This window comes from Alnus glutinosa, chromosome 4, assembly GCF_958979055.1.
Source record: "Alnus glutinosa chromosome 4, dhAlnGlut1.1, whole genome shotgun sequence".
NCBI lineage: Eukaryota > Viridiplantae > Streptophyta > Magnoliopsida > Fagales > Betulaceae > Alnus > Alnus glutinosa.
This window is the reverse complement of record NC_084889.1, coordinates 983514-1004192: the sequence shown is the minus strand read 5'-3', so window position 1 is coordinate 1004192 and position 20679 is coordinate 983514. Positions and strand designations below refer to the sequence as shown.

General features: G+C 32.1%; 1 protein-coding gene and 1 pseudogene across 1 annotated transcript; one reads left to right on the top strand and one right to left on the bottom strand.

The window, feature by feature from the left end:
• The first annotated feature begins 424 nt into the window (after positions 1-424).
• Positions 425-4313, top strand: LOC133866847 (uncharacterized protein At1g26090, chloroplastic-like; annotated as a pseudogene).
• Positions 4314-16736: 12423 nt separating this feature from the next.
• LOC133865590 (F-box protein SKIP23-like) lies at positions 16737-17861 on the bottom strand. The gene has a single exon (XM_062302012.1). The coding sequence runs from the start codon at positions 17859-17861 to the stop codon at positions 16737-16739; it is 1125 nt and encodes a 374-aa protein (XP_062157996.1).
• Between the last annotated feature and the right edge of the window lie 2818 nt (positions 17862-20679).

Genomic DNA, 20679 nt, shown 5'->3' with positions numbered 1-20679 from the left:
GCAAATTCTTGACAATTTGTTAGATTTAAAATTTTTTACAGGGCAGAATATTAGTGGGATGTTTGGATGTCTGATTTTTAAAAAGAATTACGAATATCAATAAATTTTGTTTTTAAAATTATATTTGGATTGTTTGGCTTTTTGAGAAAAATTAAAAAAAAGAAAATTGAATAAAGTTTAAGTAAAACTTAAAAAATTGCAAATACTAATAATTTTTTTTTAAAATAAACACCCAAACATCCGATTAAGATTCTAATCCATCTTAATTAACCATTGTTCTAAAAGTCGAGAGTTTAATAGAGAGAACTGATTCACACATTGTTTTAAAATTTGTAATTTGAGTTTGACTACCTGGTAGGCCCGACGCATGCATTTAAGGTCTTGTTTCACATAACATTGAACAGTTTGTTTGTGTATTCCCAAACTCAAAAAAAAGCCGCAAAAACCCCAGCCTTCTGAGTTCTGTACTCTCACTCCCGCCGAGAATTCTTTGTCAAAGAATGGCTTCTTGTCTCTCTTCTCCTATCCTCCTCGCACACCCCCACTTCCCAATATTCCACTCTTCGAAGAAGAGCTTTTGCGGTTGCGGATTTATCAGCAGAGAATTAATGGTAGTAGTGGCAGCAATGGTAGTAATTCTTCTCACCAATCAACCAAATTGGTCACCTTTTTGGGCAAAGGTGGGTCCGGCAAGACCACGTCAGCGGTTTTCGCCGCTCAGGTACATGGCTATGTTTTGCGTTTTATTTTCGATGATAATTTGTGGGTTCTTGAGTTAAAAGTTCACTGCTTTACTTCTCATATAATTTGGTTGTGTGAAATGTAGACAATATGGTATGCACAGATTGTGTTAATCTGCATTTGGATCTGTAAGCAACTATAAACAGACTATTGATTCTAAATATTTATTCAGAAAAATAGTGGGTAATTGTCATTCATGGAAAATTTTGTGGTGTTTCCATTTGAGAAATTATGGTGCTAATAAGAATTCTGAAACATTTTTGTAATCGACTATATCTCAATCAAAGCAGCAAGAAGTCAGAGCTTCTTCACTAATGTAAAAGAGAGCATATGATATAATGTAAGAACTATTTCTAAACAACTCAGGTTATTTAGGCTCGATATTCCTTTATCTTTTCTTTTTTTTTCTATAGGAGTTTTATTTTTTGAAAGATAATGTCCGTCTACCACTTGTAGTCAGCTCCTATAACATGATTTCAAACTAATCGCGTTTTTTCTCCCGCCCTAGAGATAATGTTAGGAGTTTTTATAACTTAAGATTTCTATTTACCACAAATTATTTAGTGATTTTTTAATCAATTTAGTTCTCTCTGGTTCTCAGCATTATGCATTGGCCGGGCTCAGCACATGCTTGGTGATACATAACCAAGACCCACAGCTGATTATCTTTTGAATTTTAAGATTGGAACTTCTCCTGTTTACATGCCACAAGATCCTTTCGGCTGTTAGGTTGGAAACCACTAAAGTGTGTTTTTTAACCTCCTATCCTACTCTATTTCACCGTGTATATTTTTTCTTTGAGTGGTTACTCAAGAAGAATTGTTGTTGCTTATTACAGATGCTTCTTGAACCTCTCGATCTGCTAAAGCAAGAAGATGCTCATCTTAACATGACCCAAGGAGTTCTTGAAGGGGTGGGTACCTAATCTCGTAGGTGCTATTGTTGTGCAGTCTAATTTGAAAGATATAGTTGCCCTTGAATGTTTCGGAGGACTTTATGGACCATTGTTTATAATGTGTAGATTGTGGGAGAAGAGCTTGGGGTGCTTCCTGGAATGTGGCTGAAAAGACTGATCTTGGGAGAGTGGCCGGTCCTTCACTCATGAGACTTGTAGATAAAGCCATGAGTATTAGTGGCAGCAGGTTCTATCTGAATGGGAAAATGAGTGCAGAAGTACGGGAAACTCTGGAACAAATGTTGGGGGTAAATGTGATTCCCATTTTTATTGTGATCACATTTAGATGTAAACCCAACGAGATTATGTATTGCTTATGTGTCATGCAGAGAGGATCCTCTGCCTTCTGAGAACCGCATAAATTCGGCTGCTTCCTTATGATGCATCGAGATAGTCCAGTATCTGTCAATTCTGTATTACGTTATTGGGACTGCACAATCCAAGCTGGTGCACAGGTTTCTGGCGCTTTTGGTATTGCTTCTTCACATTTGAATGTAGAATCAATAGAAAAAAACAGTGTCAATGGAAAAAAACATTTGAATGTAGAATCAGTGGAAAAAACATTCAAGAAATTTTTTTTGCTCGTTCCTTTTGCTTTCATTCCACAATACCAAGTCAGTTTCCGTCTTCTCTGGAACCAAAGTTTGCTCGACACTGTAATTCAAGATGCAAAGAATCTTCTTTCTGTGCCAGCAAGCCATAGCAGCAATATGGCATTGGCACCAGTAAAATTTGATTAAGCCAAGAAGTCAATAACCCTTCTCATGCCAGGTTTTGACAAGTCCAAGATCAAGCTATATCAAGTACGCCCACCCTTCCACTCTTCAAATCTTTGATTCCTTTTTATCAAAGTTCTGTTATTTGTTTCCCTTCAGGTGTCTTTCGCAAGTGTTGTAATTTTCTTTTATTGTTTATTGGGGAAGTATTCCGAGTGAGACGGAATATTTTCCTTAAAAAGAGAGAGAGAGAGAGAGAGGAGGAAAAATAATTAGGAATTGAACCTTCAAGATTTCAAGTCATCATAAATCTGGTGGAGAATTTGAACTTTTAACCTTTAAACTTGGATCTCTGCGGTGACATTAAGACTTTTTTTTTTTCACCTCCTAAAATATTTAAATGTAATGAGGAGAGAAACTATAAATAGATAAGAGAATATGCTTTTGAAGCTCTCTGAGCTTCCTGTTCAGAAAATTAGAAGTAGCTCTTGGCTCTGTTTGTTCATGTGTTTTTTGCTTCATGTTTGAAAAACTGTTTTGATGTAACATAAAGGTAAAAACAGATTTGGGTGTTTTGTTTTTTGAGTTGTTTGTTAATGTTTTTGTTTTTGTTTTGAAAACAGAAAACAAAAACCGAGCAATTTCGTTTCAGCTGGTCTGAAAAGAGATAATAGAGATACTTCTTTGAACTATAGGAATTACCTTATTGAAAAAATTACGGCACACAAGAAGTACGAATTTGGACATTCCTTTTAATGGATTTTAAGGATAATGAACTTCTAAAGTTCTGTTATGTTATTTTGCTCCTTTTATCTTGAATGAATTTGCAGAATTTCTGATTGACATTATTAGTTTCTGACCTATATATGCAGTACAGGGGTCGATCTGAGTTATTGGTGGAAGCATCGGACCAAAGACGTGTCATTCTTCTGCCTCCTGAGATTCAAGGAAAGGTGGGAGGTGTCAAGTTCATGAACAGATGTCTTGTACTCACAATGCAGTAGTGGAATTACATTGATAAATAGTATTCTTTTTTCGCTTTGGATATTATGTAGTGTTTGGCTTTTCAGTTTTAGTCATTTGGCACTTGAAAACATATGATCGATGTTTCAATATCGATCCATGTGGTGTTCTATTAAAAATGCACGTGAGAATCATATGTATTTTGAGCAAATGTTAGTTTTGTAGACTGGGTTGAAGGAAATTCCTCCAACCCAGTTTGAAAGAAAACTTTAATGGGTTGGGGTCAATAAACCAACGACCATTGTGATGACAACCAGATAAATGCTTCATACCCTTTGTTATTACGTTTCAATATGAACTTTTCATTTTATTGATGCCCAGCATTTTAATGAGTCTTTGTGTTTTCTCTGGGTAATTTACTTTAATTTGTGTTTAAGTAGATATGATCAACTTCAAATCCAATTCAGAAGCCAGTGGCAAAATCTGTGTTTTTGATGAATTTATGCTTCTTTTTTGGCTTAATGTACCGAGAACTTCAAATTCTGATTGCGATTGTTTATATTTAAATAATTAAAGAATGTGGTTCGGAGTCGGAAAAGTGGCCACAGTGCTCAAAAGCTAGCTTCTGAGCCACCACGCCGCTGGTGGTATATATTTTGGCTGGCAATATTTATGCTTCATTTGGTGGTTTTGGGATTCAGCCTTGTGGTTCTCGGGCTCAATGGGTTTGAGCAAACAAAAAGGCAAAACATTGATAGGTACACCAATGGATTTATGGAACACTACAGGGGCTTCATAAAGAATTATTGGCCGATGTATGCTGTTTGCTAGTGGTGTTGGGACTATTCTGAGATGTGCTTGGTTGTTATTACTGGGTTCACAAGCCAATCAAATGATGAAGGTTTCAGTGCACATTTTGACTACCTATCTTGCTGTGATTAGTGAATTTAGTGTTTTGTGTTTCTGGAGGGGGGAGGTGGGGGGGGGGGGGGGAGCTGTTCTTGTACGTCGTATCAGCAATAGACAGGTATGAGATTGAAGTATTTTGCTGTTTTTGTGATTCACTTTTCTTATATTTTTTTGGATTCTAATTGTTAATTGTTAATAAGCTGCAATGGAGATGGGAATGGTCTTGGTAAGGGATTGGAATCCACAGCAATTGCCAGTTCAAATTGCCCAAGGAAGAGGAAGTAAGTCAGGAAGGATTGTATCTTGGCAAGGTCCTACGTGGAGGGCAATGATTGGATATTGTTGCTCTGAGTCTCGAAGTAGGCTCTGAAAATGGAGTTCAAGAGGTCCATGTGGCGGAGGGGTTTGGATCCGGCGTGGCTGTGGCCACCAGAGGGAGGTTGGTGGTAGTGTAGTCAGTAGCGGAGGTGGTTAGTTGAGGTCATTTTGGGGATTTAGGAATTTTAAGAGTTAATAGTCGGGGTTGATAGGTTCATACTGCGACTGTGCTTGAACCGGATTTTGTAGTGTACGTGGAAGATGTTCCAGTTTCCATTTTTACCCCTAGGGGGCTTTGGGCTCCAAGTAGACACGAAGGCATTGGTTTTGGGCTTGTTTTTTTTGTTACTTGGGCTTGTACATGAGAGGTATCAGGAAATGAGGGTTGGAAGACAGAGGAGGGGCAAGTGATTTGATGTCAAAATCTACCATGAAGCTACCATGGCTCTCTCCCCTAGCTCTCTGTTGATCCTCAAAGCTACCATGGCTCCCCCGGTGAAATGCCACCAGTGTTCTGAGACCTTCCGCAATCGGGACAGAATGCTGCAGCAGCACCAGAATGATCAGCATTCTTCTGCTGTGTACGAGTGCTTTAAGAATGGGTGTGGGCGTCGCTTCACCACCAAAGAGAAAAGGGAGAACCACATGAAGAATGACGACCATTAAGTACTTGTTATAGTGTGTTTATCTTATCTTTATCTTTATGACTTTATGTTAAATAAACTGTTAGGATTAAAGTGTTTAACTTGTTATAGGTGATGAGCTGTATGTAATGCCTTAACATGGAACTGGGTTTATGCCTGTAGTAATGTTCTCTTAAATTAGTACGTAATGAGTAGTATGTATTCATGAATAGTTGAATACTCTTCTTCTTCTTCTTCTTCTTCTACTATTATTTATTATTATAGCCTATTATTGTATGGTATAGGATCGCTGTTTGAATTTTTTTTTTATTTTATTCATGAAAACTATCTATAAAAATAGATAGCGAACTGTTCATGAATTCAAATTCAAAGTCAATAGTTAATGGTTCAAATTTATCCTGAATTTTTGTTTTGGGATTGAAAATCCACAATTGGTTTTTCAATATAACAGGGGGGAAGGGGCTTTTTAAAATAGTGTATTTGTTTTAAGATACTATAAAGAATACAATCAATGAAGAAATGTATCCAAAGAAAAGAAAAATCCAATGACTATATTAACATTACCACATCAACAAAGTTGGATAATTAGATAAAAATGTAATGTCTAACATTTTTCTTATTCAAATCACAGTAGAATATGATCCAAATAAGTGGATTTGCCCAAACAAATGTGTTTTTTTTTTTTTTTTTCAGAATATATATATATATATATATATATATATATATATATATATATTCTGTCTACCACTTAATTTCTGAAAAGGACCATTAATGGATTTGCCCAAACAAATTTTATTATTTATAAAATTGGCATAAAACTTGTCAGCTTTTTTTTTTTCCAAGAATATATATGCTGTCTAATTGCCGGCCGTGTTACTTATTCTACTTAACGTGGAGTAATTACTAAGATTTTTAATTTAAAAATAATAAGTAATATTTTAAAAACTTATCCTTAAAATTTTTTTTAAAAAAAAAAAAATCATCACTCCTTGTGTTTGAGACCAAACGACGTCGCTCCTTGTCACTTCATCCAACTCCGCTCATCAGAGATAGAGATACCAAAGAAAGGGAAATGCCAAAAAAAAAATCAAGTGCACACTAGGTGCACACCCCCCTCTCACATGGGGTGTGGCCCACATGTGGTAGGTCACACCCCATGTGAGAGGGGGGGTATGCAACTAGTGTGCACTTGGTGTTTTTCTAACACCACTCCCAAAGAAAATAGAAATGATTGAGAAGCATAAGCAACAAATTAAGGCAGAACATTTGGCAATCCCTGCACCCTGCAGCCAACAAATTATCGCATATTTGTATGACAAATGATTCCCTCATAACTTCCACACAACCTCCTCTCACATTGGGTGGAACCCACATGTATGGGTCCCACACAATGTGAGAGGATTTGTGTGGGAGTTGTGTGGAAATCACTTCTCATATTGTTATTCATCCCCCCTTTTTAGTTTTTATTTAAAATCGTAAAGAGCCTTTTTAGTTTTTTTTTTTTCTGTAGAGCCCCTATATTCGGGTAAGGGCACCTACAAAAGGTAGGGGTATTTTAGACCTTTTATCAACTTGTTTTTATTTTCATTTATTTTATTTTAATGTAATGTTTTGATTTTATTTCGTCAACTTGGTTTTATGGGATTCCCATTAAATCACAAAATGACAAAAACATAAATATAATCTTTATGACAAGTTATACAACTTAGAACTTATTAATTTAAAAGAGATACATTAGTAAGAACAAAATTACCTTGACTGGAAAGATATATATATATATATATAACCAGTAAGAACTTTAATAATATTCTCAATTTCTATCATCCCAATGAATGTTAACAAATTGCAATATTACAAAAAGACATATCAAGTTAAACTTCAATTGCCAGGTAAAACAAAATTACCTTGACTGAAAAAAAAAAAAAAAAACCTGATTGAATTTGATGTAACAATTTTGGGTTAAATATATAATTGGTTCATGTAGTAAGGCCAACAAGTATCACATGTGGTATCAGTTGTTAATGAAAAGAGATATGATTCTCTGCCAACTGTTTTGATGTAACATAAAGGTAAAAACAGATTTGAGTGTTTTATTTTTTGAATTGTTTATTATTGTTTTTGTTTTGAAAACAGAAAACAAAAACCGAGCAATTAATTTAGTTTCAGCTGGTCTAAAAAGAGATTATAGAGATACTTCTTTGAACTATAGGAATTACCTTATCGAAAAAAATTATGCCACACAAGAAGGTTTTTTCGCTTTGGATATTATGTAGTGTTGGGCTTTTCAGTTTTAGTCATTTGGCACTTGAAAACATATGATCGATGATATCAATCCATGATCATATGTATTTTTAACGAGAAAACTTTAATTTGTGTTTAAGTAGATATGATCAACTTCAAATTCAATTCGCAAGCCAGTGGCAAAATTTGTGTTTGTGATGAATTTATGCTTCTTCTTTTTGGTTTAATTTACCGAGAATTTCAGATTCTGATTGCACTTGTTTATTTTTTAAAACAATTGGATATTGTTGCTCTCAGTCTCGAAGTAGGCTCTGAAAATGGAGTTCGAGAGGTCCATGTGTCGGAGGGGGTTGGATCCAGCGTGGCCGTGGCCACCATCAGAGTCAGAGGGAGGTAAGATTGGTGGTAGTTGAGGTCATTTTGGGGATTTAGGAATTTTAAGGGTACTTAATAGTTGGGCAATTGGTTTGACGTCAAATCAAGAATATTTTTTTAAAGGGAAAAGTACACATAACCCTCTCAAACTACCACTCAATTGTCAATGTACCCCCTAAACTACCAATTTTTGTCAATTTCCCCCCTTAAACTACTAAAAAATGTCAATGTCCCCCCTAAGACCAACAAAAAGACAAAAATGACCTTAATTTTTTTTGAATAAGACAAAAATGTTCTCATAAATTCAAAAAAATTAAAACTAAAACTAAAAAACTTTTAAAAAAAAAAATAATAAAATAATTAAATAAAAAACGAAAAAAAAATTTAAAAAAAAAGAACAAATTTTTTAATTTTTTTTTAAAAAGTAAACAAAAAATAACTGATTTTTTTTTTAAAAAAAAAAACAAATGAAAAAAAAAAAAAGAAAAGCCAGTTTTTATTAAATTAAAAAACGAAAAATAAAAAATAAATTTAAAGAAAAAAAAACGAAAAAACAAAAAATAACTGAAATTTATTTATTTTTTTAAAAAATAAAACAAATGAAAAAAAAACCAGTTTTTATTAAATTAAAAAACGAAAAAAAAAAATTTAAAGGAAAAAAAACGAAAAAAAAATAACTGAAATTTATTTATTTTTTTTTAAAAAAAAAAAATAAAACAAATGAAAAAAGAAACAGTTTTTATTAAATTAAAAAAACGAAAAAGAACATTTTTTTTTTAAAAAAAATGAAAATTATTATTTAAAAATAATAATAAAAAACAGTTTTAATTTTTATTTTTTTTGGAATAATTTTTTGTTATTTTATATTTTTTTAATAATTTTTTTTAGTTTTTATTTTATTTTAATAATTTTATGAGGGGCATTTTTGTCATTAGGGGGACATTGACATTTTCTGGTAGTTTAAGGGGGGAGATTGACACAATTGGTAGTTTGGGGGGTACATTGACAATGATGTGGTAGTTTGAGGGGGTTATGTGTACTTTTCCCTTTTTTTAATCTTATTTTGTCAAACATAAATAACTACGTGATCAATTATATGAGTAAAGCTACACACTTCTACTTCTCTATACTCTTAGGTGACTTTTTAAAATCACTATTAAATTTTTAATCCAGTTATGATTTTAAAAAGCCACCTAAGGATGTAGAGAAGTGAAAGTGTGCATAACATTACTCTAATTATATTTAAGATCGAACACCATCCCAATTGGCAATCAAGTTATTACCTCCTACCTCTCCTAACTCTCGATTTATCTTTATGACTTTATGTTAAATAAACTGTTAGGATTAAAGTGTCTATCTTGTTATAGGTAATGAGCAGTATGTAATGCCTTGACATGAAACCGAGTTTATGCTTGTAGTAATGTTCTCTTAAGTTTATGCCTATAGTAATGTTCTCTTAAATTAGTACGTAATGAGCTGTATATATTCATGAATACTCCTCTTCTTCTTATTCTTCTTTTCTTTTTTGTGAAGAGAGTGTTTTAATTTAAGGCATGCCATGAAATCCATGTGTCCAAAAGTATGCAACTCATGCCCTCAAATCGCAACTCGATCGGCAATCAAATTACATTTTAAATCTCTTCATCTTCAAATAATTAACTTTATCTATACAGTACTGCAATTAATGTTAATATTCCTATATTTGTTTTAGCTTAAGTGTAATTTTAACTTAGTTAACTTAAGAGAAGAAAAAAAAACTATTTTATTGTTTTTTTTAATTGCACAACAATATTTAAAAATAAAAAATAAAAATCCTATTATTATTTATTATTATAGCCTATTATTGTATAGTATAGTATTGCTTTTTGATTGATTTATTTATTTATTTTAATTTTATTCATGAAAACTATCTATAAAAAATGATAGTGAATTGTTCATGAATTCAAGTTCAAAGTCAATAATTAATGGTTCAAATTTATCATGAATTTTTGTTTTGAGATTGAAAATTCACAATTGGTTTTTCAATATAAAAGGGGGAAGGGATTTTTTAAAATAGTGTATTTGTTTTAAGATGCTATAAAGTATACAATCAATGAAGAAATGTATCCAAAAAAATAAATCGATTGACTATATTAATATTACCATATCAACAAAGTTGGATAATTAGGTAAAAATGTAATGTCTAACATTTCTCTTATTCTAATCACACTGAATATGATCCAAATAAGTGGATTTGCCCAAACAAATGTGTTTTTTTTTTTTTTCCCCAGAATATATATATGCTATCTACCACTTAATTTCTGAAAAGGACCATTAAAGAATTTGCCCAAACAAATTTTATTATTTATAAATGGCATAACACTTGTCAGCTCTCTTTTTAGAATATATATGCTATCTAATGGCCAGCCTGATACTTATTATACTTAATGAGGGGTAATTAGTAAGATTTTTAATTTAAAAATAATAAGTAATATTTTAAAAACTTATCTTTAAAAAATATATATAAAAAAATAAAAAATAAAAATAAAAAAAATCATCACTCCTTATGCTTTGTGACCAAACGACACTGCTCCTTGTCATTTCATCCAACTCCGCTCATCAGAGACAGATACACCAAAGAAAGGGAAATGCCAAAAAAAAAACAAGTGCATACCCCCCTCTCACATGGGGTGGGGCCCACATGTGGTGGGCCCCACCCCATGTGAGAGGGGGGGTGTAACTAGTATGCACCTAATGTTTTTATAACACCCCTCGCAAAGAAAATAGAAATGATCCAGAAGCATAAGCAACAAATTATGGCAAAGCATTTGACAATCTCTGCACCCTGCAGCCAACAAATCATCGTATATTCATATGAAAAATGATTCTCTCACAACTTCTACACAATCTCCTCTCACATTAGGTGGGACTCACATGTGTGGATCCCACTCAATGTAAGATGAGTTGTGTGAGAGGGGTTGCGTGAGAATCACTTCTCATATTCGTATTCCTTCTCCCTTTTAAGTTTGAGTAATGATTCACTACCACCTAAATATACAATTTTTCACCATCTTGTCTATGTGGCAAGGTAGTCCCTCACCTTAATTTATTTTTAAAAAATAAAAAAATTCAAAAAGTAGTGGGGGACCACCTTGCCACATAGGCAAGGTGGTGAAAAGTTGTATCTTTAGGTGGCAGTGAATCATTATTCTTTAAGTTTTTACTTAAAATTGTAAAGAGTCATTTTCGTCTTTTTTTTTGCAGAGCCCCTATATTCAGGTAAGGACGGCTACAAAAGGTAGGGGTATTTTAGACCTTCTATCAACTTGGTTTTTATTTCATTTATTTTATTCTAATGTGATGTTTTGATTTTATTTCCTCAACTTGGTTTCATGGGATTCCCATAAAATCACAAAATGACAAAAACATAAATCTCATCTTTATGACAAGTTATACGACTTAGAACTTATTAATTTAAAAGAGATACAATAATTTTGTAAAATAATTGCACAATAATGTTGATGTGTCCAATATTTTTATTTCATTTATTTTTAAATGCTAAACACACCTGCATTCAACATTGTTGTACAATTGTTATATAAGAGTTGTACAAAACATATGACAACCCCCTAAATCCGAACAATGATCACGTGCTGTGTCCATTGGGGCGATTTATTGATTTATTTATTTATTATTTTTTTGCATCATGATCTATGAATGATTCAAGAAGTTAACAACTCAATTATTTTGTTAAAATCTTTAAGATTAATTAGGTCTATTAAAATTTTGAAGGAATAATTCTTACGCTTGAACTTTTGAGATAAGTGGTAATTTATCACAGTTGATAGGCCCATTGAGCATTTGTAATTTTTTTATTTGATGAATAATAAATTTATTAGATTAATTATAGAAACTACAGTATTTTTATGGAACAATTATATTACAATGCTGATATGGTAATTCCAACAAACTTTTAGATTTTTACTTATTATTTTTTTTAACAATGATTGATCCAATATTTAGTTGAGACTATCACATTAACATTGTAAAATAAAATTGTAGTTTTAAGCGTTACTCAATTTCTTAAAAAGAATACCACCAAAAACTAGCCCCATGGTTTTTTTTTTTTTTTTCAATAAAAAAGAAAAAAGGCAGAAGTAGTATACAACACAGACAGCCAACACAAGTTACACAACTATCTATTGCTCAATATATATATATAAAACGAGTAAGAACTTTAATAATATTCTCAATTTCTATCATCCCAATGAAAGTTAATAGATTGCAATATTACAAAAGACATATCAAGTTAAACTTCAATTGCTAGGTAAACCAAAATTACCTTGACCCAAAAAATAAAAAAAAATTTAACTAATTGAATTTCATGTAACAATTTTGGGTTAAATATATAATTGGTTCATGTGGTAAGGGCCAACAAGTATCACATGGGCTATCTGTTGTTAATGGAAAGAGATATGATTCTCTGCCAACTAAAAGCACAACTTTTCACCAACTAATCTATGTGGCAGGAATCATATCTTTTTTAAAAAATAATAACCTAAGGACTAAAACTCATATATGATTCCCTGCCACATAAGTTAATTGGTGAAAAGTCGTGTTTTTAGTTGCCAGGAAATCATATCTCTAATGGAAATACTCACTTAATCCATATCAAAATTCGAAATACCTATAATCTTCTTCTGTTATTTAAACGAAGCAAAAGATATTCACATCATTAATCATGCAAAGGAATCGCTAAATTCTGAAAAAACTTTTATTTGTGATATTAGAAAGAGTAATGATTCACTATCACCTAAATATACAACTTTTCACCAAATTACCTATGTGGCAAGGTGGTCCCTCACCTTAATTTATTTTTAAAAAATAATAAAACTCAAAAAGTAGTGGGGAACCACCTTGCCACATAGGCAAGGTGGTAAAAAGTTGCATCTTTAGGTGGCATTGAATCATTACTCTATTGGAAAACTACCTTGGTACCGGCTGGCATGTGACTCTAATCATAATTACAAAGAAAGTGCATGTGGTCCGGATACGTGTCTTTTCTGGATTGCTGAGAACTTGCAATAAGCAATACAATTTGCTAATAATTTCAAAGAATCGAAAATAACCAAAACCAAATTAAACTATAATGTTAAGTTTAAAATAAACCATGAAACAATCCTAACGTTGAGTTTTAAACAAAAGCAACTTCATCATACATAGCTAGCAGCCAGAAAAGGATTATAAGATCACCAAAAAAACAACCATTATGTTAAATTTTTAAATAAGATCACATGTTACAAAAAAAAAAAAAAAACTATTACATGTAAAAATCACAAAGAAGCAACAAAGAATAAGAACACCAACAACAAAAAGAGTACCAGACACTACAAAAAATCAACTTTTTGAATCGTTTTTGGTTGGAGTACTCGTTTTTGTTAAAATGACTCCAAGTCGAGTCGTTTTAAAAATGACTCCACTTGGAGTCGTTTTAGATAATAAAAAAAAAAATTAAAAAAAAAAAAAAAAAAAAAGACCCACGGCTGACCTATTTTTCCCTCCCCATATTTGAATATAATAGAATAAAAAATTAAAAACAAAATCAATATGACCATAAGCGGATATGATCATTAGCACCATGTAACAAGGAAAGTGCAGTAATTGAAAGAAAATATAAATGATTGAAAAGTAAAGACAAATAGCGAAAATAATAAAATGGAAACAAATAAATTTTATGTGGTTTGATCTATGACATACGCACAGGGTAAAGCCTAAAGGGCTACATTGTTGCTCTTATTGCTTGATTATTTTACAATACAGAATACTCATATTGATAGGAGAATTGAGATAGGTAAGAATGGTAATCAAATTTATGGTAATCAAATTTGATTGATTTGATTACCATAAAACCTAATTACAATCAACCTTATAAAAGGAAAGTAATGTACAATATCAATATAATATATTTCCTTTCAATATATGAAATATATTATCTAATATCTTGATTATTTTACAATACAGAATACTCATATTGATAGGAGAATTGAGATAGGTAAGAATGGTAATCAAATTTATGGTAATCAAATTTGATTGATTTGATTACCATAAAACCTAATTACAATCAACCTTATAAAAGGAAAGTAATGTACAATATCAATATAATATATTTCATTTCAATATATGAAATATATTATCTAATATCTTGGAAATATATTCTCTGAAATGTATTAGCTACGGTAATTGGGTAAAATGGGCTTAGGTTTAAGAGAATACCTTACAGGCCAAACACATAATGTGCTATCTATGGGCAAAACAAAAGAGCCAACTATGGGCTGAAATAGGTATGGGTTTTAAGTAATACCTCAAATGTCAAAAGAAGGACCACAGATGGGCCAAAGAGAAAGCCAAGAAATTGACAAATGGGCTTGAATTTTAGATAATACCTCAAATGCCAAAAGATGGGTATTGGTTAACAATTGGACCAACAATGACCAAAATAATAAGCTAACAAAAAGTCAAAATAATATGGACAACTTGACCTCTTTTTTTTAGGGGGGGAGGGTATAACCCAAAATGAATAAAAGCTTATTCTCTCTTTCTTTTGTTTTGTTTTTTTTTTTTTTTTTGGTCTTTTTTTCTTCTTCTTCTTCTTCTTCTTCTTCTTCTTCTTCTTTTCTTTTTTTTTTTTTTTTTTTTTTTTTTTTTTTTTTTTTGCATCAGGTATAACCAAAATCTTATTCTTCTAGGTTGGGTAGAACCCAAATCTTCTTCTTCTTATGGGTCGGGTAGAACCCAAATCTTCTTCCTTTCTTTTGGTTTTCTTCTTCTTCTTCTTCTTGTTCTTCTTCTGGGTCTGGTATAACCCAAAACGAGTAAAATCTTATCCTTTCTTATTCCTTTTTTTTAAAAAAAACTCCCATCAAATCCTTCTTCTTTTTCTTTTTTTTTTTCCCGATCTTAAATTGCAATACAAGGTAGAAGTATTTCTCAAGCATTCAGAAATTCAAAGAAACAAAACTGAGAGTAAGAGAAAGTAAATGATCTACAATTGCAAATTCTAGATGTTTGTTCACAACAAACGAATCTTACGGTATTGTCAAATATTCTCAAAAGAAAAGAAGAGAACAAACTCTTTCATATTGCATTGTTGTATGATATAATGGGTAAAATCATAGATAAAACCATGAAAGAAAAGATAAAGAAATAGAAAATAAAGCATATTGCCTTGCAGTATAATATAATGAAAAAATCATAGACAAAACCACGAGAGAAAAAGAGAAGCATAAGGAAATAAAGAAAACAGTGATGGTGAAAAACAAAAAACGAAGGATATAGGATAGAGATGACAGAAGCGTGAAAAGGCAGGGAAAATAATAGAACAAAAATAAAATTAAAATTACATAGGACAATTTTGGATCGAAAACATAGAGATAAAAGAAAACGAAAAACTCACAGGACCATTGGATGGAACATTGGCGTTAGCTAGTTGGTGAAAAGTTGTGTTTTTAATTGGCAGAGAATCATCTATCTAATGGAAATACTCACTTAATCCATATCAAAATTCGAAATACCTAAGCCTAATCCCCATCGAATATAGCTGTTACTTATTCTCTAATTGTTTTGGCGTAAAATGATTTTCGTCGTAAAATATTTTCTCGGAAGTCATTTTACGTGAAAATATTTTCCGTCGAAAACATTTTTCGGTGTTTAGCGCGTACGAAAAATTACAAATATTTTTTATATTTTCATTCAATCATATTAAATTATAAAAATCATGTAAAAAAAAACACAACTATTACATGTAAAAATCACAAAGGGGCAACAAAGAATAAGAATACCAACAAAAAGAGTACCTGATGCACTACAAAAAATCAACCTTTTTGAGTTGTTTTTGGTTGGAGACTCCAAGTCAAGTCGTTTTAAAAATGACTCCAGTTGGAGTTGTTTTTTTTTTTGAAAAAAAAAAACTACTCATGGCTGACCCATTTTTTCCTCCCCATATTTGAATATAATAGAGTAAAAAACTAAAAACTAAAAACAAAATCAATACGAGCACAAGCGGATATATATCATGATCATTACTCATTAGCACCATGTAACAAGGAAAGTGCAGTAATAAGGTGTGAATATTTTCAATTTTAATCTTCTTAACATCAATAGTTGTCATGACTCCATCCTTAAAGTTGAAATTAATCCAATAATTTAAGCTTTTGATTTCTCACTGGCTAATTTACCTATAATCCTATAGCAAGATAAACTGCATGCAAACACTAGTATTCTAGCGGATCAAACGTAATGTACGTAACATCGTTTTTTGTTAATTTATATTTCATATTACAATGGTGCTTGATATTTGACAATACAATAATTAATGTACGCAATTATTATTATTATTATTATTATTTTTTTTTTTGGGTTTCAAATAATTTATAACAATTAAATTTTAACTAGCATTCAATTCCCAACAATACATGTATGACCGGCATTAAATTTATTGTGTTGCCATATTTTTAAGATCTTTGGCTAAATATATAAATGCTTTTAATTAATTATCTAATTTTTTTTATTAAAATATATATATATATATATATATATATATATATATATATATATTCATATATTTTTTTGCCTTGTGAAGTACAGTGGGGGACTAGTTAAATTTCTGATTTGGTATAGAGACACGAAAAAGACAGAAACTAGTTTCAGATTATGATGATCGATAGATTGGCTCAATATCTGGAATATATGACATGAAACACCAACAAATGTGAAATAATAATAGAAAAGCAATTGAAATAATGCTATTAATTTTATAATATAATAGAAAAACAATTGGAATAATGCTATTAATTTCATAATATAATAGAAAAACAAAATATGTCAAACATGATTTGGCTACAACATAGACGGTAGTATCCAAATTGGGGGAGACATATGCTTGTGGGCAGGATTTGGTTTGTAGTGTGGTCGAAAGCTTCCGTCTTCCAAATTGAAAATACCCATGTCAATCGGGCCATTGGGGTAGTATGGTTTAGTATCAATGTAGTCATCGGTGTAATATATGGAGTTGGGTTGGCAACCCGGAAAGTGAGAAGCTGAAATAGATATGGACTGGTTGTCTCCCAAGAATAAGACATCATTGCCTATGTTCTTCACCTCCACCCGCTCCACCACCCTTTCACTTTCATCATCTAACACAAGCTTGTACACCTCAAAACAACTAGTCATACCTTGACTCGAAAGCCCAAAAGGCCAAGAATCGATCAACCTCCGTACCAACAACAAATTTCCACTAGATGTTTTCACCAGATATGTCCGTTCAGTATACTCTAAATCTGCCGGCGCAAGTATCTTCTTTTGATTGGTATTAACATCAATGGATACAAGCCCACTTCGATGATCAAGGACGAGAAATTGGCCGCCTTTAAAATACATAACATCAGCGTACACTGACGTTCTATCCTCTTCCACATAAGTCCAAGATTCATCACCTAATTTCACGAAAGCCAGGTCTTTAAATTCACCAAATATTGCCATAGCAAGACAGTCCTCAGGAGTGGAAGCGGGGTCTGAGGACAACGTAACTTTTTTGACCGTATACTCGTACTTGTTACCGTACCTTCTATAGCCTCTAAGTTTTTGAAGCTGTGGAAGATGGATTTTCGCGTTTCTGAAGGGGTTAAAGAGGGTGATGAAAGAAGCCTTGGTTACATAGCTCAACCAACCGAAGGAAGAACCGCAATATCTTCTATTGTGAGGCATGGGGAGTTTAACACCAGAGATTTTTCGGTCAGTGATCCTGTATAAACTCCGCGTTTTCTTGATATTGTCTTTGCTAGGAATCAGCAACATCGGAGTTTGAGCGACTTGGGTTTTCAGGCGTCGTCGCTCTTTCACCAGTATGCCCCATGACTTGCAGACGGCACCAAACCGGACCTTGTCAAAGGGTGATGCCACCTTGTCCAAAATCGAATCAAGGAGCTCCTTTGGAAGCCATGCCCACTCCGATGAAATAGCCATATATGCTCGACCGTAAAATTTGCACAAAAAACTGATTTACGGCTGCTAATAAGCTGGAGCCTCTATATATATAGCTAGGGTTGCACGGGGATACTTAATTATATATGGAAGGAACGTCAATCAAGGAAAGAAGATCACCGACATCTATATTTAGGGTTGATCAATTTGATCAGTGACAGCTAGCACGTAAGAAATTAAGAGGAATAATATCAGTAAATAAAAAATTAAAAAAAAATACATTATATTTATATATGGAGGATATATATTTTAATAGAAAGATCGAGAAGAAAGTCATGGTATATATCAATACGTACCGGCCATTTATTTCTCCGTTTGGTAAAAAAAACGTTAATCAGTCTCGTAATCTCCTTCCTTAATTCTTGAAAGATAGGAATATATATCTATACACACATTTTTCTTTATTTAAATATTATAAATATTAAGTTGACAGAGGTAATAAATGTTGATTTGCAAAATCTTGACCATTTATTATGAAAACAATTTGCTAGATTTGAAATTTTTTACAGGGTATAGTAGAATATTAATGGCAAGTTTTGGTGAGAGAGATTTTTTAAATAATGTTTTTTAAATATCAAATTTTACTTAAATTTTATCCTTTTTTTTTTTTTTAATTTTACTTAGGTTTTTTAAACCATCCAAACATGATTTCAAAAATCAAATTCTTTCGATATTTGCAATTTTTCAAAAAATTACAGATTCAAACGAGCCGTAAGATTCTAATCTATGTTAAGGTCCGTTTGGGTTTGGGATTTCAAAAAGTATTATTTAAAATAACGATTTAAAAATGTGCGATTTGAAAAATGTGATTTTTAAAAACGCAGTTAAGCGTTTGGCAAAATCACAGTTTAGCCTTTAAAATCGCGAATTTACCTTTAAAATTCTGCGTTTTCAAAAAAGCATAATCTTATTTGCAATTTAAAAAAGCAGATTTTCTGCGTTTTCAAATAGCAATTTTTAAAAACGCAGTTCCTAAACGATCTATGTTTTGTGATTTGGTTTAAAATCGCACTTATTGTCTACGAAATCGTAATCCCAAACGCACCCTTGGGGTCCGTTTGGATTTGCGATTTCAAAAAGTGCGATTTAAAATCACGATTTTAGGGTGCGTTTATGATTGCGATTTCGTAGACAATAAGTGTGATTTTAAACCAAATCGCAGAACATAAATCGTTTGGGAACTGCGTTTTTAAAAATTGCGATTTGAAAACGTAAAAAATATGATTTTCAAATCGCAAGTAAGATGGTACTTTTTTGAAAACGTAGATTTTTTAAGGCTAATTTACGATTTTAAAGGCTAAACTGCGATTTTGCCAAACGCTTAACTGTGTTTTTAAAAATCATTTTTTTTTCAAATCGTACATTTTAAAATCGTTATTTTAAATCGCACTTTTTGAAATTACAAACCCAAAAAAAGTGCGATTTGAAAAAAGTGATTTTTTAAAACGTAATTAAGCGTTTGACAAAATTGCAGTTTAGCGTTTAAAATCGCAAATTAACTTTTAAAATTCTGCGTTATCAAATAAGTACATTCTTCCAAATTTGGGGTGGCAGCCCGAAAAGTGAGAAGCTGAAACAGATATGGATTGGTTGTCTCCCAAGAATAAGGCATCATTTCCTATGTTCTTCACCTCCACCCGCTCCACCACCCTTTCACTTTCATCATCTAACAAAAGCTTGTACACCTCAAAACAACTCGTCATACCTTGACTCAAAAGCCCAAAAGGCCAAGAATCGATCAACCTCCATACCAACAACAAATTTCCACTAGATGTTTTCACCAGATATGTCTGTTCAATATACTCTAAATCTGCCGGTGCAAATATCTTCTTTTGATTGGTATTAACATCAATGGATACAAGCCCACTTCGATGATCAAGGGCGAGAAATTGGCCGCATTTTTATGGTAAAGTTTTAATAAATAGTTTTTAATTAAGACCCTCAATTATAATAAAAGTAATTATAAATTGAAAGTCTTAAAAAAATTCATAAATTCTTTGAAAGTCCATTTTATTTACTATTTTTAAAATCCCCATTTTTATATTCATGAAATTAGTTCAATGTACATAATTTTTTTCTCTAACGTTTATTTGAATTGAATGTTTAAAAAAATATAGAAAGTCTTCAAAATGTATAAATTCTCATTGTTTGTGTTGTGCATATTAGATAGAATTATACATTCGGTGAGTCTTCAATGTTTAACAATTTGTTTCCGCATTATGTTCTACTAGCATGTAACCCGCGTCATGCACAAGATTTTACTAATTAAAACCAGGAGTGTAAATCCGATTCCCGGTTATTGGCCAAAACCGGGAACCGGGACCGAATCCAGGTACCCCGGGTAACCGGGAAGGTTTACCCGGTTACCTAGGTAAACCAGGTACCTAGACCGGGTTTTTTTAAAAAAAAAAAAAATATATATATATATATATATATTGGGCCTGTTTTTAGTATTTTAGGCATTGGGCCTTTTTTTTTGGGGGAGACTTCATTAGGCTTTATATATTCAGTTATATATACAAAGAGTTGCCTAGAATTTTATGGTTGTAGGGATATATCAACTTTGTACACTGAAACCAATATGAAAACTAAGAGTATATATAACAGTGAATGAAACTTCTCTCTTTAAATTCTAGCCCAACTTAGTGCCGAATCCCACAAAAACCGCAGACTTCGGTCTCTGTTTGTCCAGCCAGTTCAAAGTAGCAGAAAACTTGTGGAAGTCGCAACCTTCCAGAGTTGTTGCGAAGCGCTGGCCGGTTGTCAAGCCAGTTATGTCAAGGGAGTAAAAATGTTGGAA

Bases quoted from the DNA above. Each gene is read 5' to 3' on its own strand.
- LOC133865590 (XM_062302012.1), bottom strand. From the start codon at position 17,861: ATGGCTATTTCATCGGAGTGGGCATGGCTTCCAAAGGAGCTCCTTGAT.